Source organism: Haemaphysalis longicornis, unplaced genomic scaffold, assembly GCF_048455015.1.
Source record: "Haemaphysalis longicornis isolate Haplotype H1 unplaced genomic scaffold, Haemaphysalis longicornis Haplotype H1 scaffold_1, whole genome shotgun sequence".
In the NCBI taxonomy this organism is placed as follows: Eukaryota; Metazoa; Arthropoda; class Arachnida; order Ixodida; family Ixodidae; genus Haemaphysalis; species Haemaphysalis longicornis.
The window spans coordinates 385,159,259-385,172,594 of record NW_027526203.1 but is presented as its reverse complement, the minus strand read 5'-3'; the positions used below and the strand labels follow the sequence as shown (position 1 = coordinate 385,172,594).

The window sequence follows — 13,336 nt, the reverse complement described above, 5'->3', positions numbered from 1 at the left end:
AATTTGGCTAGATATTCGGGAAAATAAATGAACTTGTTGCCGTTCAAGAGACACTGTCTTGCACAGCCCTTGTGATGTCACAAAGACTTATTTATGTGATTGCAGTGGCCGACCAAAGCCTCGGCTAAAAATCAGGTTTGTGAGATTTGTGGTGCCTCCAATCTTGTTTTGCCGTACCTCTTTATTGCTAACATGAAATTAAATGCCTGATAAATCTGTTTTCCCACGTTACGTCACCGCTGACGTTGGTTAGAGTCAAACCTGGAGGCTTTTCAATGCTCGTTATCGTTCTTGGTGAATGCACCGTCCTGCGGGGCCGGTATAGCGTAGGGCGCGTTACCAAATACTACTACTGTCAAATAAAACAAGGTCATGGTTTATTTTGCGTTCATGGTTGCTTCGAACTCCCATGCAGAGCGTGTAAGCACAATGAATGCAGCAGGGGAATCACGCCGACCGCGAACTTAGGCGACTTCGGTATGGAGCTTCCTTTCGCACTCAGGAAAAGCAATTTCTACCTGCGTTTTTATACCAGTAACAATCTACGCAAAATGGTGCAGAATGTTTGACAGTTGTCTTCTTATGCGTAAACATCCTTTCCAGCCGCTATTTTATGCAGCGAGCCTCTATAGAGTCACCTCTATACAGAAGTGAATTGGCGGGGCGGCACTTTGCCAAGAGTAATGTAAGCAGTTTTACATCACAGTATGAAAGCACCATGTACCCCTCTCCATACCCAGAAATTTTTAAACGCGATAAGTAGGCACTTTTAGGGTGTGTATCGCTGTTTCGCGGTGCAGCAGTTTGGTGGCCTGCCTGCCCCTGCACATTTTTTTCAGTGCGCGGGCTTTTCTGTCAGCCGGGATGGGGGTGACTTCTCCCTCATATCGGCCGGGGAATGCATGAAGACGTACTATCAGATAGTGATGCACCGCCGCCTAGACATAAATAAATATCCTCCCCCTCATAAATCCCTCAACAATATGCAGCAAGTCACCTGGAAGCAGCTCTACACTAATAATAATTAAACATCGCAGCTGCGAAGTTTAATTGCCGTTCTTATGATTACGCATGCTAGACAGTGACGATCGATGCAAACCTCCTCCTTTTTGTTCTGTCTTTCGATAGCGGTTCCGCCTACTGCAGATTGCGATAACGCCAGCCTGAAAGGGTGTCATTTATCACTTTTGCCTGTCTCCATCTCGTTGTCAACGTAAACACCGTACACAGCAGGCATGTCACAAAAGGGAGGAGATTTTTGCTGGTCTTCACAGTCTAGCCTGCGTAATCATGCGGACGTCAATTAAATTTCGGTGTCTCGATATTCGATAGCAGTTCGATATCTCGGAGTACGAATGCGCTAGAAAAATTATGCCAAATGAAACTGCGTAGAAACAAGATTGCGCCTAACTCTCCAATACAAACATGCCTCTTACTGGAGCCGTTAAAAAGTTAATTATTCAATTTTAGTTAATTACGGCACCGACGTCAATAGTTACCCCCTCCGTGTGTCCCCCTCGGCGCATAACCTCACTGTAGCGGTGGTCTTCACGTACATCTAAGCGCCTAATTTAAACAAAAAACCTGTCGACTTAACTTTGATCACCTTGTGTATATATATATATATATATATATATATATATATATATATATATATATATATATATATATATATATAAAAGAGAACTGGCTATAAGGTTAACTGTACGATAGAGAAGTCATATTGAAAAACATAACACTATTTATTCTAACGTTTCGACCGAGGGCCGGCCAAAAGACCGGCCCCCGGTCGAAACGTTAGAATAAATATTGTTCTGTTTTTCAATTTGACTTCTCTATCGTATACATGTATGTGTATACAGTGTGTGTTTGTGTGTGTGTGGACGTGTTTTTCGCGAAGCTCAAAGGAAACGTGCATGAATGATTCCTGGGCATCCTCGATTTACCAGTCCTGGACGGTCCGCGGGCAGTCTGAGGACTGTGTTGGGACGGGAAGCCCCATGGAATACATGGGAAAGTAGAGCAGCGGATTGCGTCCCGGGCAGTCCGCGGACGATCCGGGACTGATAATCGAGGATGCCCAATGTCACGGTAGCGTCCATTTCTGTGTTCCTTTCGTGGGCTGCTTGAGTGATGAGTGTTCGGAGCGCCGCGAGTACAGGCGTGGCTTATGTTTAAGAGGAGCGTGAGGCCAAGCTCTATTGGCACGCTAATCAGGACCCTTCATTCGCCAGCTTGCTTCTCTCTGCTATCAGGAATACATGTCGCCGATATAACAGTGACGTCACGCTTGGGCAAAGAAGAGTTGCAGAGAAAATTTCTGCAATGTCGCTCTCTTTCGTCGTGCTAACGGGGTGCCTCCATAGATGGAAGGACTTTGAGCTCTGTTTGCCTGAAGCGAGCAAATAAGGAATATTTTGGTGGTTCTTTGTGGCTTTGCATCTAGGGTCTCTGAAACAGCAGTATGGTCTTACCTCTTAGCTACGGTGGCTGTGCTTGTGTTAGAAGTACGCATACTTGAAGTGTCTGTAGATTCTTGGAAGCGCAGATGAATCAGTATGTAATGCGGGCGATGCAAGCTCCCAAGTTGCGTATACCTGAGAGGGAGTGTAGAACAAGATAGCTATATTCTGGTGTACTAGTGACGCCCGTTGATAGCAAAATAGAGTGTGGTGGAGTCACTTTCGGGGGTTGATTAGTGCAAGCTTGTCTCAACGGTGCTTTTGTGTTTCGGTGCAGGTGAAGATCTGGTTCCAGAACCGGCGCACGAAGTGGAAGAAGCAGGATGGCATCTCGAACGCCGAGGCGGCCGAGCTGAAGATCGGCGAAAAGGCGGCCAAGTCCAAGGGCGTCGCCAAGGCTGCCGCAGCCGGTGCCTCCACGGAGCCTCTGGGTCTGACCAAGGCCGTCGGCGGTGCCAGCAGCCCGCTGCTTCCGGCTGCCGGCAGCAACAGCTCGTCCGCGCTCAGCGTCAACCACCACAGCTTCTCGGGAACCAGCTCCGCCAAGCCGTCTCCGTGTGGCGTCAGTGATCTCAGCAACCTTTCTTCTTCGGGCGACAGAACTGATGACAGCTCGCAGCACTATCCGCCCTCGTCGGAGCCGGACAAGTTGGAGAATGGCATCGCGGCCCTCAGCTCAGACGGTGTGGACGCGTTGCCTCCTGGGGCGTGCAGGGACTCGCCCAACCTGGGCGCCGACCAACGGCCGTTTCGAGAAGCCGCCGAGCCGACTTCCCGGACCGGCGGCGGTGCTGCCGCGACCGCAAAGCAGCACGCTGACGGCTTCGGTCTCGTCACCAGCCCCAGGTCGTCGTCAGTGTTGGTTTGTGACGAGGCGGACGAGTTCCAGGAAAGTGGCCATGTGGAACAGTGACCCGTGATCCGGGACTAGTCGGGCAGGCGCACTGAGTGTTAGGGCTGTGTGCAGCTACTCAGGTGCCCACTTGCCCTGGGGACGTTTGCTGGCTGGGCGAATGCCTCCGGGGGCCCCAGGCAAACAGCGGGCCAGTGCTCGCTCTGTGCCGCTGGCCACGTCGTCTTCCCCGAAACTGAGTGCGAGCCGGGCCTTCGAGGGACCTCCCGTCAATGTGTCACAGGGGTTTGGGGGGGGAGGGACAACCGACTGTCCTGGAGGGCAAACGAGGGGAGCCACCCTGGAGCACCCACCAAAGCCGCTGCCATTTCAGGCAACGCCTGGAAAAGTCCCCGTGATCAAGGCCAGATCTTAGTGCCACCATGTTTCACGTCATCACGCCATCATGTTTCACTAGCTGGGCTATTTATTTTCGACACTTCACAGTGATAGAAAATTTTTTGGTGCATAGTAACGTACATTCACGCGAGATATCTTGTTATCGTCGAAAGGAGTTGCCGGATTTGTGTTGTGTGATAGTTGAATTTAGTGGTGCAGTAATTAGCGGAACTTATTGGTCCTTTCTCTGCGGCTCATCTGACCCCTGTTAAATTTTTATTCATTGTGTGCAGACTTTATAACCGACACACCAAGGATCTAGAACTGTCCAGGTTATGAATTCAGTGAGTAGGTTAGCTTAATTTACTAGAGAAGTACTCCAATCGAGGCTAAGATATGTGTGCGAAACAGAGAAAAATTTATCTTATGATGTGCTATAATCATTGGCAGAGGCAAATTTCGACAAGTTGCCTCGTTAGCTGCTATTATTTTCATTTTCTTGGCTTTTTGTTGCAGGATGTACAGATGTACTGCTCAGCACTACCCCAAAAGGCATTTGGTAACGTCAATTACAATCAATGGCACGAGTAATTCATAAAATGTCGTCGCTGGTTTTACTTAGAAACGTTACTGCCTCAAGAGCGACCTGATCTCAAACCAAAGCGTGCCATTCTCAGATTGTAATGTTTAACACTGGCCTCTGAAGTTCCGTGTAGTGTTCTCGTTTTGTTTATTGCCCCCATCATGACCCACGAAGAACCTTAGTTTAAGCATAACATAATAAGTTCCTCATCAGCTCCCGATGAACTTTTGTACTGATCCCATTACATCAAGTACAGGCAAATTGAGAATTTACCAAGTAGGCAAAAGCTGCGAGTTAACTTAAGGATCTGTGGTTAAGGACCTGGACCGGGCGGGCAGCTGCTTCGCACTCAGAATTTTCTTTATCACGATGGCGGCACTGAATATTTTCAATTTCTATGTTCCTTTATTGAAGTTGGGAATTGAAGTTTTTAGCGTGTTGGCCGGTTTAAAATTGCGCAGGAACTCTCGCTGGGTTTGAAACACGGTGGTGTGAAAATTTTGGAGGCTGTGGTGGTGTCTAGGGTTCACTTCACTGATCGGTTTTGAAAACAATAATCAATGCCCATGGGACCGTGTAGTAAATTTCAACAAATGGCTGACTTATTGTTAGAAGGAGAATCTGCTGGACCTAGTGCGCACTTGGCATCTAAGACGCTGAGTGTAGATGACGAGGTATTGCGTACCTAGTAATCGGACTATTCGGTGTTCTTCGCTCTCCACTCGTCACTTCTACGCAATTTTTTTTCTTTACGCGAAGGTTCAGTAGAGACTGTTTTGCTTGCTGTCATAATAGTCTATGCGTATATTAAGTTGCGTTCTTTCCGCCTCGAAAGTTTTCAGGCGCCTTTTAACCATTTGGGCGTTTTAGTTGTGAGCCGTGACTGAAAGGACACGCATATGCTTTGGGGTTTACGTTCAAATCGACCATGGCAAATGCGGTATGTTGTTTTAATTTTTAACGTATGTCTTTGTGTGTGCCATAAGATGCTTGGAATATTATTTTCACGATGAGTTGTCCGCCTATTATAAAAACTTTTTTTTTAGTTTTGCTTTAGTTTTATTCCCAGGAATGGAGGGGAAAAAGCGGCTTTTCTTCTTTATTAGTTTTATCGTGCATTCGGTGTCCTTATAGAGGATGGGCCGTTCAACTGGACACTCGGCAATGATGAAAGTTTTCAAGCTCGTATTTGTTGGGGCATTTTGTTTTGTCATTTGAGCGTTTTGTTTGTAGTCCGTACGAGTCTGACCGAATGAATGAAATTTCACGTTCCCTTAAATTTATTCTACATCAGGCCATGTTATTGTTGCGGTCATGTTTCGTTTAATTTTAAATATATGGTCGTGACGCACGGATGTTTAGAACATAATTTTCGTCTTCATGTGCCAGGGAAATCTTTTTATCAGCTTTGGTTTTCACTCACAAGAACTGTGCAGAATAGAAGCTCCGAGTGCATTACTTTTTTCTTTGCCGTGCAAATATGCTTGCATGCTGGCGTCGGAGTACATTCTCCCTGCAAACACCCGTCGGCCTGCCTCAACACAGTGCGCCCGAATGACATTGCGATCAGAGGGGACATGAAGCCAATGGGTGTGTCCAGCACACCTGCTCAGATGGGGCCTGCACCCGTACGCAGCGCCGGCATGATGTTTGGCGCTGCGTGATGGAACATCGCAGGCCATATTTTTCAGGGGAATCAGCAGCCCTGGATAGTTGCTGACATTGCTTTTCGGGTGCACTGGGGTGTGAAGCAGAGTTCGGGACATTTTAAGAGAGTGTCTACAGCAGTTGGACGTGTGATGTTCCCTATGTGGTGAAGCAATATTATGTCCCTTTTTTGAGCAGTGTGGTTGTCACTGTGAATCCGTGTGGAGGGAGTTGCTCCACTCTGTCGTGGAGTTGGGTGTGGTCTTCCTCTAAGCTGAACTGGATTGGCACTTCTTGTTATTTTGTTAAAGGCACGGCTGCGCGTGGACAAGTTGACAACATGGACACTAGACAAGAATGAGCGATGTTCCGTTTTTATCAGTGCGCTGTTGTTTATGCTGCATCGATGCGGAATCCCTTTCCTATGGGCGCTGTAAAAACGTTTTCGTTTATTACTGCTTACTCACCACAAAGGGATCCAAACAGCAAGCAGTACTCTTCTCAACACGGCGTCGTGCGGCTTAGTGACATGAACTCTTGCTTTGGGCCCATGCGTGCCATTGGAGCTTTCGTTACGTGAGCCATGGCCACTGCAATTGGAAGCGCATGCGAGCTATAACTAGGCCAGAAGGGAAATTTTGGCGCAAATATTCCTTCGTTGAGAAAAATTCTTTGGCGGAGCTGAGTCCTCTATACATAGAAAGAAGACGCTGTTGTGACTTGCGCGGCAGTTGTATTTCCTCAGGTCGTCTTGTTTTGTGCGTCGAAACAAGACGCCTAGAGTTCCACAGGGTATTTACACAGCTAGCCGCGGCACGTACGCAATCAGTGCGCTAAAAGAATGAAGCCGCGGAGCTCTCGGACAAGCGGTGGTGAGGCGCGACCAGAAAGAGCGGTCAGGGCTTGAAATCGAGGTTATAGGTTACGCAGTTAAAGAAGGTTCCTTTCAGTGCACGTCTCTGGTTCGCGCTTTAACCAGCATGTCTCTAACCAGCTGTCATTAATACTTGTACATCGGGGATCCAGTTACTGTTCCCTCATCACCGGTGAGCCAGTGAAGCAGTTTGCAGCCCTTTCTGTTTTTAACTGGACACACAGATCACATCTGATTGCAGCGGATAATTTATTTGCAGCACCGTGAACTAGCGAACAAAAATAATCTTGGGGCGGTGGCGTTGCTCCAAAACCAGTGCCGACTGGTGTGGCGTAGAGGTATTAGGGCATTAAGCTGACAACGTGCGGATAACGATACGCATATCCGAGCGTAGAGGCTTCGGGTGCATTGTTTGCGGGGCATGAAACCGGAGTCTCACGACTTCGTTCGTCTCTGTGAGCGCAGGCTGGCCGCGTTACGTAGTGCTCCAGTTTCTATTCCCCTTTCCACACTCCTTGTTTCGATGTCTTCAAGAAAGTGGACGCAAGGAAATCGACTCAAGTGGCCAATTTGTCACTATCTAAGAGTACGATATAATCACGGCTGTTTTTTTTTCTTTTTCGAGGTTCCCTGTTTGCCACTTACTGCATTTTCAAGAATGCGACTGGAATGTATACATCGGTAATTTATTTCCAGGTGCAGGCATATAAATATGTAAATAAGTGATATACGGAGTACGCAGTGCACCATAAGAGATATTGAGATGAGTGTTGTTAGTCGAGCTTATTTTTTTACTCCTGCTCCGTGGCAAGGGATGTAATGGCCCGCTCTGAGTGCAGCGCAGTTGTCTATTGTTCGGGCCGCTTGCGACTTCTCGCAAGTACTGCGAACAGGGCGCGAACATTTTGAAAATGAAGGAATGCTGGTCGGTGGCGGGTGGTACAGAAAGACTCAACTTGGGAAGCGTTTGAATGAAGGATCGTGTGTCTCCACCAGTCAAGTCACATTTCGAAGTTTGCTACTTGTCCCGCGTGAGAATATATTTGTCGGCTAGGTGTCAGACAGGTGCTTTGTGCACTATGGTGTTGGAGCTTACGTAAAAATGCAGCTCCCATTGAGAAAAGCAAACACTTTTGAAATTGACCAAAATTCATCATATGCGGTGGGTGGACCATCAGGCTTTCGGGTGCTAGACATTTCCTTGTACGTGCGTTCGCGTGTCGCAAGGTTATTATCACCGGCACAGCACTGGGTTAACGAGCCTATTTTTTTCTGTGTTGACTTGGAATAATGAAACGATTTTTGGCTAAGCGGTTGGGTACTGTGCAAGACTGAATTCCTGCTTTGACGCGAATATTGCGAGCACCAATTTAGGGCTGGAGGTTATTACTTTTCCTATTCCAAAAGATTAATTCCGGCGCAAATACCGCGTAGCGACTTATTAGCCGTAGGCTTTCCCGTAAAAAAGAATGGCAAGGTTGAAAGCAAGAGGTACACTGCTCTTTTTTTTTTAGCAAGCTTTCTTCACCGTACCCGTATTGGTGAACGGGCACGAAGAGGGGAATGTCTGCGCAGCCTTGGTCAAACGAAACCGGTGGGCTAGTTTTTGTGTCTTCCAGAGCGCGCAATATCTGTTGCAGCGGAGGAACGTCGTGTAAGTGTCGCGATTGAGCTTCATCGCAAAACTCCGAGGAACTAAAGAATGACGGGGAAGGAGGGGGGGGGGGGGGGAGAGGACGGACAAAACATACCAAACTTTTCCACTGCTAATGGAATGTGCGTTTGTCTTCACATGTGGGGCTCATTTATGTATGGGCCAGTGAAGATGGTGGCACATGCGGAACTAATGGTTGACAGTTGGCTCATTCCGTTTGGATAAGTGCGTCTTGTATTGGATCTACTTTTGTTTCGCTTTAGCATCCCACCTTCTCATAAGTGCCACTGCATGAGAGAGCTAGAAGCTCCTTGCACTGTAATCCTTGCTCGGTACTTCGGCATCATCATGTTTACTCAAAAGATTACGTTTCCCTCGAGACTGGTGATATGAGTTGCGTTTGGCGAAGCCAAGTTCGCTCGTAATATTTACGATATGTGCAATATTTTGCTCCATTGGCGTGTACAGAACCTTCTTATTATATTTAGGTGCCATGTTTTTTGTGAGGGGGGGGGGGGGGGGTCACTTGTTTGTTTATTTTTGAGCTTACCGATGTGTGATCTTCAAGACACGCAAGCAAGATTTTGTGCTCTATGAGGCAACAAATACCTCGTTTCACGTCCTTACAGTGAAACATTCTGTGCTGAAGGACAGGCCTCTAACTCCATTTAAATTGGCGACCTACGGCACAGTCATGTTGCTGATAGTGAAGCAAAGGTAAAAGTTCTTAACCGGTATTCCGAAGCATGAACAGACCTCAAAAGCACTCACGATGCCGCGATTTGCACTATATTTGGACTTTCGAAAACGAAGTGTGTGGATGTCAATGGTCATGTTGTCCGGTGTTCATGTCGGCATATCACCTTTAGGCGGAACGTTTGTCCTTATTTTTGCAAAATCCAAGCCCGCAATTTCGCTGCATGGCGATGTCCCAAACCGTACTTGTGTACCCCCCCCCCCCCCCTTATTGCCCCGAAAAAAAAAAAAAACCGAAGTCCATTGCGTAATCTTTACCTGGGATTTTGATATTTTAAAGCCCATTATTAATATAATTTTCGCGTCTGAAATTACCGAGTTTTGCTGATGTAACGTGTGTAAAAATCACTGTAGTCGCAAAGGGAACTACAGTTCTGAGGGCTAGCCTTAGACACCTTTAAGCACTTTTCGTTACAGTATACCGCCTAGCGGTGTAAGTGTTACATATGTCCATTTGCTAGGCTAAATAATACACCAAGAGTAAATACACAGTTTTCCAACGTGGTACCGATGCTTCTGGCGTACGCAAGCGCCCTGATTCGTCGCTTCAATACATGCGCGTCCCATAGCTTCATTATACAAGAAGATCGGGTATTCTGCCCCGAAACTACCTAATGTCTACAAAAGACCGCTACCGGTCTGTTTCCGGAAAATCGTCAAATCGGTGAATTCGAAATGCTTGACGAGGACCTAACTGCTCATAAATTCTCCAATGAACTTTCTCTTTGTGATCGCCTACTCACTTCTCGGACAGCCGCTGGGGAGCACGTACGCCCATGTCGCTTAGTGTAGCTTCATAACTCGTTCCTAGCTGTCAGGGGGCTTCGGCGGAATGTTTCCGTGTCCCACTTCGCTCATCCGCCAATGAGGATGCCGCTTCGTGTGCCCACAGCACTGTTAGGGCATTTTATGCCAACCCTATCGCCGCGCGAACCGATCGGGGCGAAAGGGGGCTGCGTGTGGCGACAGCGCTAAACGTCGTGACCTTTCAGTGAGAAGATCTGGGTTGGAGGGATACTGAACAAAGGGGGAAAAAGGCACTGTAAGAAATAGTGTTGTCAGCACGTGCGGATATAAAAACACGCGTTTGAACGTGTTTTGTGTTTATGCAGATTTTATGGGATACCCTCACGCGGCGTAGCTGCTTATCCGACAAAGTTCGAATGCATGCAGCATGCGCTTAAATACACTGCCGCCATCCCGCCGGGCTGCTTAGCCATGGCGCCCTCTAATGGCCAAGCACTGTGATCAAAGAAGCAACGTGGTGGAAGGACGGGGCGTACCACTTCACTCAAATAGTGTGATCGGTACTCTGGAGGAATTGCGCGGGGCGCGAGGATCTAATTTGCGTACGCCCCGTTAGTCGTCAAATGCACCTCAACCACAGCTACCTCAGGTGCATTAGGGCGAGGCGAGCTCACGGGAGGAGTTCCTGAAAGTATGTAACCCCAGCACCGCCTCATAAGTGTTTTTGAAGGGGGGGAGGGACAGCGCGGGTTCGTGAAAATAAGCGTCAAAATGTAAGCAATATTACGACGAGTTTTCGAGCTTTTCCTTGAGCACGCGGTCCTCTGAACAAAGCTGCGCTTCCAGATGTTTTTTTTTTCTTTTTTCTTTTTTTGCTTGGCACCTTAAAAAGGCTCAGAACTTTGATTTGGGAAAAAAAGAAGGCGTGTACCTGTAGGTGGATCCACTGCATGAAGAGGTTACAGTGCAGGTGTAGTTACATTTTTCTTTCTCTGTGTTCTTATCGGAAAAATACGCAATACCGCGAGTGTTTAAGTTTTTTATTTTAATTTCATCTGTACAGATCTTAATGAACATGGCGGTGAATATGAGAATATTAAAAACATAGCTTTGCTGTGTGAACATCTCAACTTGTGCTTCACCTGTAGTTTTACTCAGGAGATGTCTGGATTTACAAAATGGCTCCAAAGAAGGTTGCATTTCTTTTTTTTCTTCTAGCAGATGCAGTCTACGTAACATTTACACCCGGCATCTGAAAGTGGAAAAAAGGTTCAATGCAGACATGCTTATCACGAAGAAGCCAAAGAATCGTATTAATTAAGATGCCATCGTGCGAGTAGGCCAGTCCGCATGGACGTTTATATGCGACCCCCGATGGCTAGGGGCAGCATCTAGGGATAAAAGGAAAAACGGACCAGACCATTTGAAAAACCCTTAATGTGTCACAAAAATGTCGCTAAGTCGTAGTTTCCTCAATGTACACATGTGATGTTTTCTCTGAATTCAAGCGAGCTCGCATGATTTTTTTTCATGAAACTGTGTTGTATAGTGCTATGTAACCAGTGTCTCGATCGTACTTCCTCAGCGATGGGAAGGGTTGACGCAACGCGCCTGTTAACCAGGATATGTCGGAAAGAGTGACTCGTTTTCTTTTGAAATACCACTCAATTGTTCTCTTTATATTCTCACCCAAAAAGCGTGCACGTCCCGTGCGGTTAATGAACTGCGCGAAAAAACAAAACTGCCCAAGTTCTGCTTCCAGGGAGAAAACGAAGGAAACTGTTGCGGACCGGTAATGGATTCAGAGCGAAGCCACCACGGAGTTCTAGTCATTGTAAGAGACGCCCTTGGCGTTCTTCAGCGCCAAAGAAGCCAGTGCGTCCAGAGCTCTCTCTACTTCTGCCGCCTAAGTGAAGCGCAGCGCCGAGTCTGACGAGTCCGGCGAAGCATTTGCAGTAGTGTGTTTCATGTGCAATGATCCTGTGTCTTTGCATGCAGTCCATACATGATAGTGTACGCGTCCCGCAGCTTGCTACTCTGCAGTAGTTTTGGCTACGCTGGAAGTCCTTTTAGGCATGCGAACACAGCGTCCACATTGTTCCATACAGCAATTTTAGTGTCGTTCCTTTTCTTTTGCCTGTACAATTGTGTCATTCTCATGGTGGGAAAACAGAGCGAAACAATTGGCTTGTGCCGTCTCCAGGCCCAAGATGTGCAGGGGGGCCCAAGCAAAGTGTGAATGCGTAGATATAAAACTGCTGTTGAAATGAACAAACGGTTCCCGACTACTTCTTTCTGGCTTGCCACAACACACACGCATCCTCACAGGGATGTCTTTACATGGCGAAAATGTCACCGGCTGCTGTGGGGTGTTAAAATGTGAACCGATGTTGGAGATGAAAACTAAAAGGCTGATCTAACGGCATCCAAGCCAGCGCACATAGCTCGATTCGGCTGCCGCATACGCTGTGTTCGATAACGTATGCATATTTCACTGATTGGGAAACGCAACATAATAAAGGGCACGTTACGCAACCTTCTACTTTCAGCATCTGAGAACGATAAACGTATGTTACCATGCTTGAAGGGATTTTACGTTATCAATCACTTGAAATGAACGTTACGTACAAGGCCTTTTATAAACCACACCGGTTCGTTCATGCAGCAATGTAGGAAAAAGATTGATACAAGATGTCCAGACAGGTTTAATACTACATAAAAAAAAAGAACGAGCCCTTCAATAAATAACAGTGCTGATGCAAACCTGACCCAATTTCGTCATCCTCTTTAGCCGCCCGACGTACCTCTGATCCATAGAATTGTTTCTGTACAACTTACGCCTACACTAGTCTAGAGCCCGTGAGAAAAATAAATAAAAGCAGTGTATGGAAGACTGGCAAATGAAACACGGAATATTTGACCGCCAACGCCCATTTTGTCTTAATAATTTTGTAATCGGAGTTTTTCTCACTCTTAGAGTTGAAAAACAAATGCGACCTTTTTTTTCTATTTTTTTGTAGCAGTGGGACTAAGCTTTCGGCCGAGCTTCATGCGTCGAAAGTGGCGCCAGAAAGGTTCCTAAACCGCGGTGAAACACGCTAAGACGCGATAAGTGCTGAAGCTGAAGCTGACGTCCGAGCATGCTGAAGCTTGTGCACAGAGTTAACCATTCTTCGTGCGAAAGAGTGCGTGGGTCCAACGAAACGCGCTTCGATCAAATGAAGTAAAGTTGTGGCGACGCAGTAAGCGTTTTAAAAGGGACGCGGCGGTGAATTTTTCACTTATTTTAGCTGCGGCGGGTTATTTCGTACACGTATAATTAACTCGAAGAAATTAAGACCCTGAGTTTATTGGTAAAACTCGAACAAAACAGAACAAGAGA

General features: G+C 47.0%; 1 protein-coding gene across 1 annotated transcript in view; it reads left to right on the top strand.

Annotated features, from left to right (window-relative positions):
* The window catches only part of Nk7.1 (homeobox protein NK7.1), a 194,803-nt gene extending 182,132 nt beyond the window's left edge, over positions 1–12,671 (top strand). Inside the window, exon 3 of the mRNA XM_077686556.1 lies at positions 2,740–12,671. Within this exon, the coding sequence (XP_077542682.1) occupies positions 2,740–3,375 (636 nt within the window). The 3' untranslated portion in view covers positions 3,376–12,671. The remainder of the gene's footprint in view (positions 1–2,739) is intronic.
* Positions 12,672–13,336: the final 665 nt, after the last annotated feature.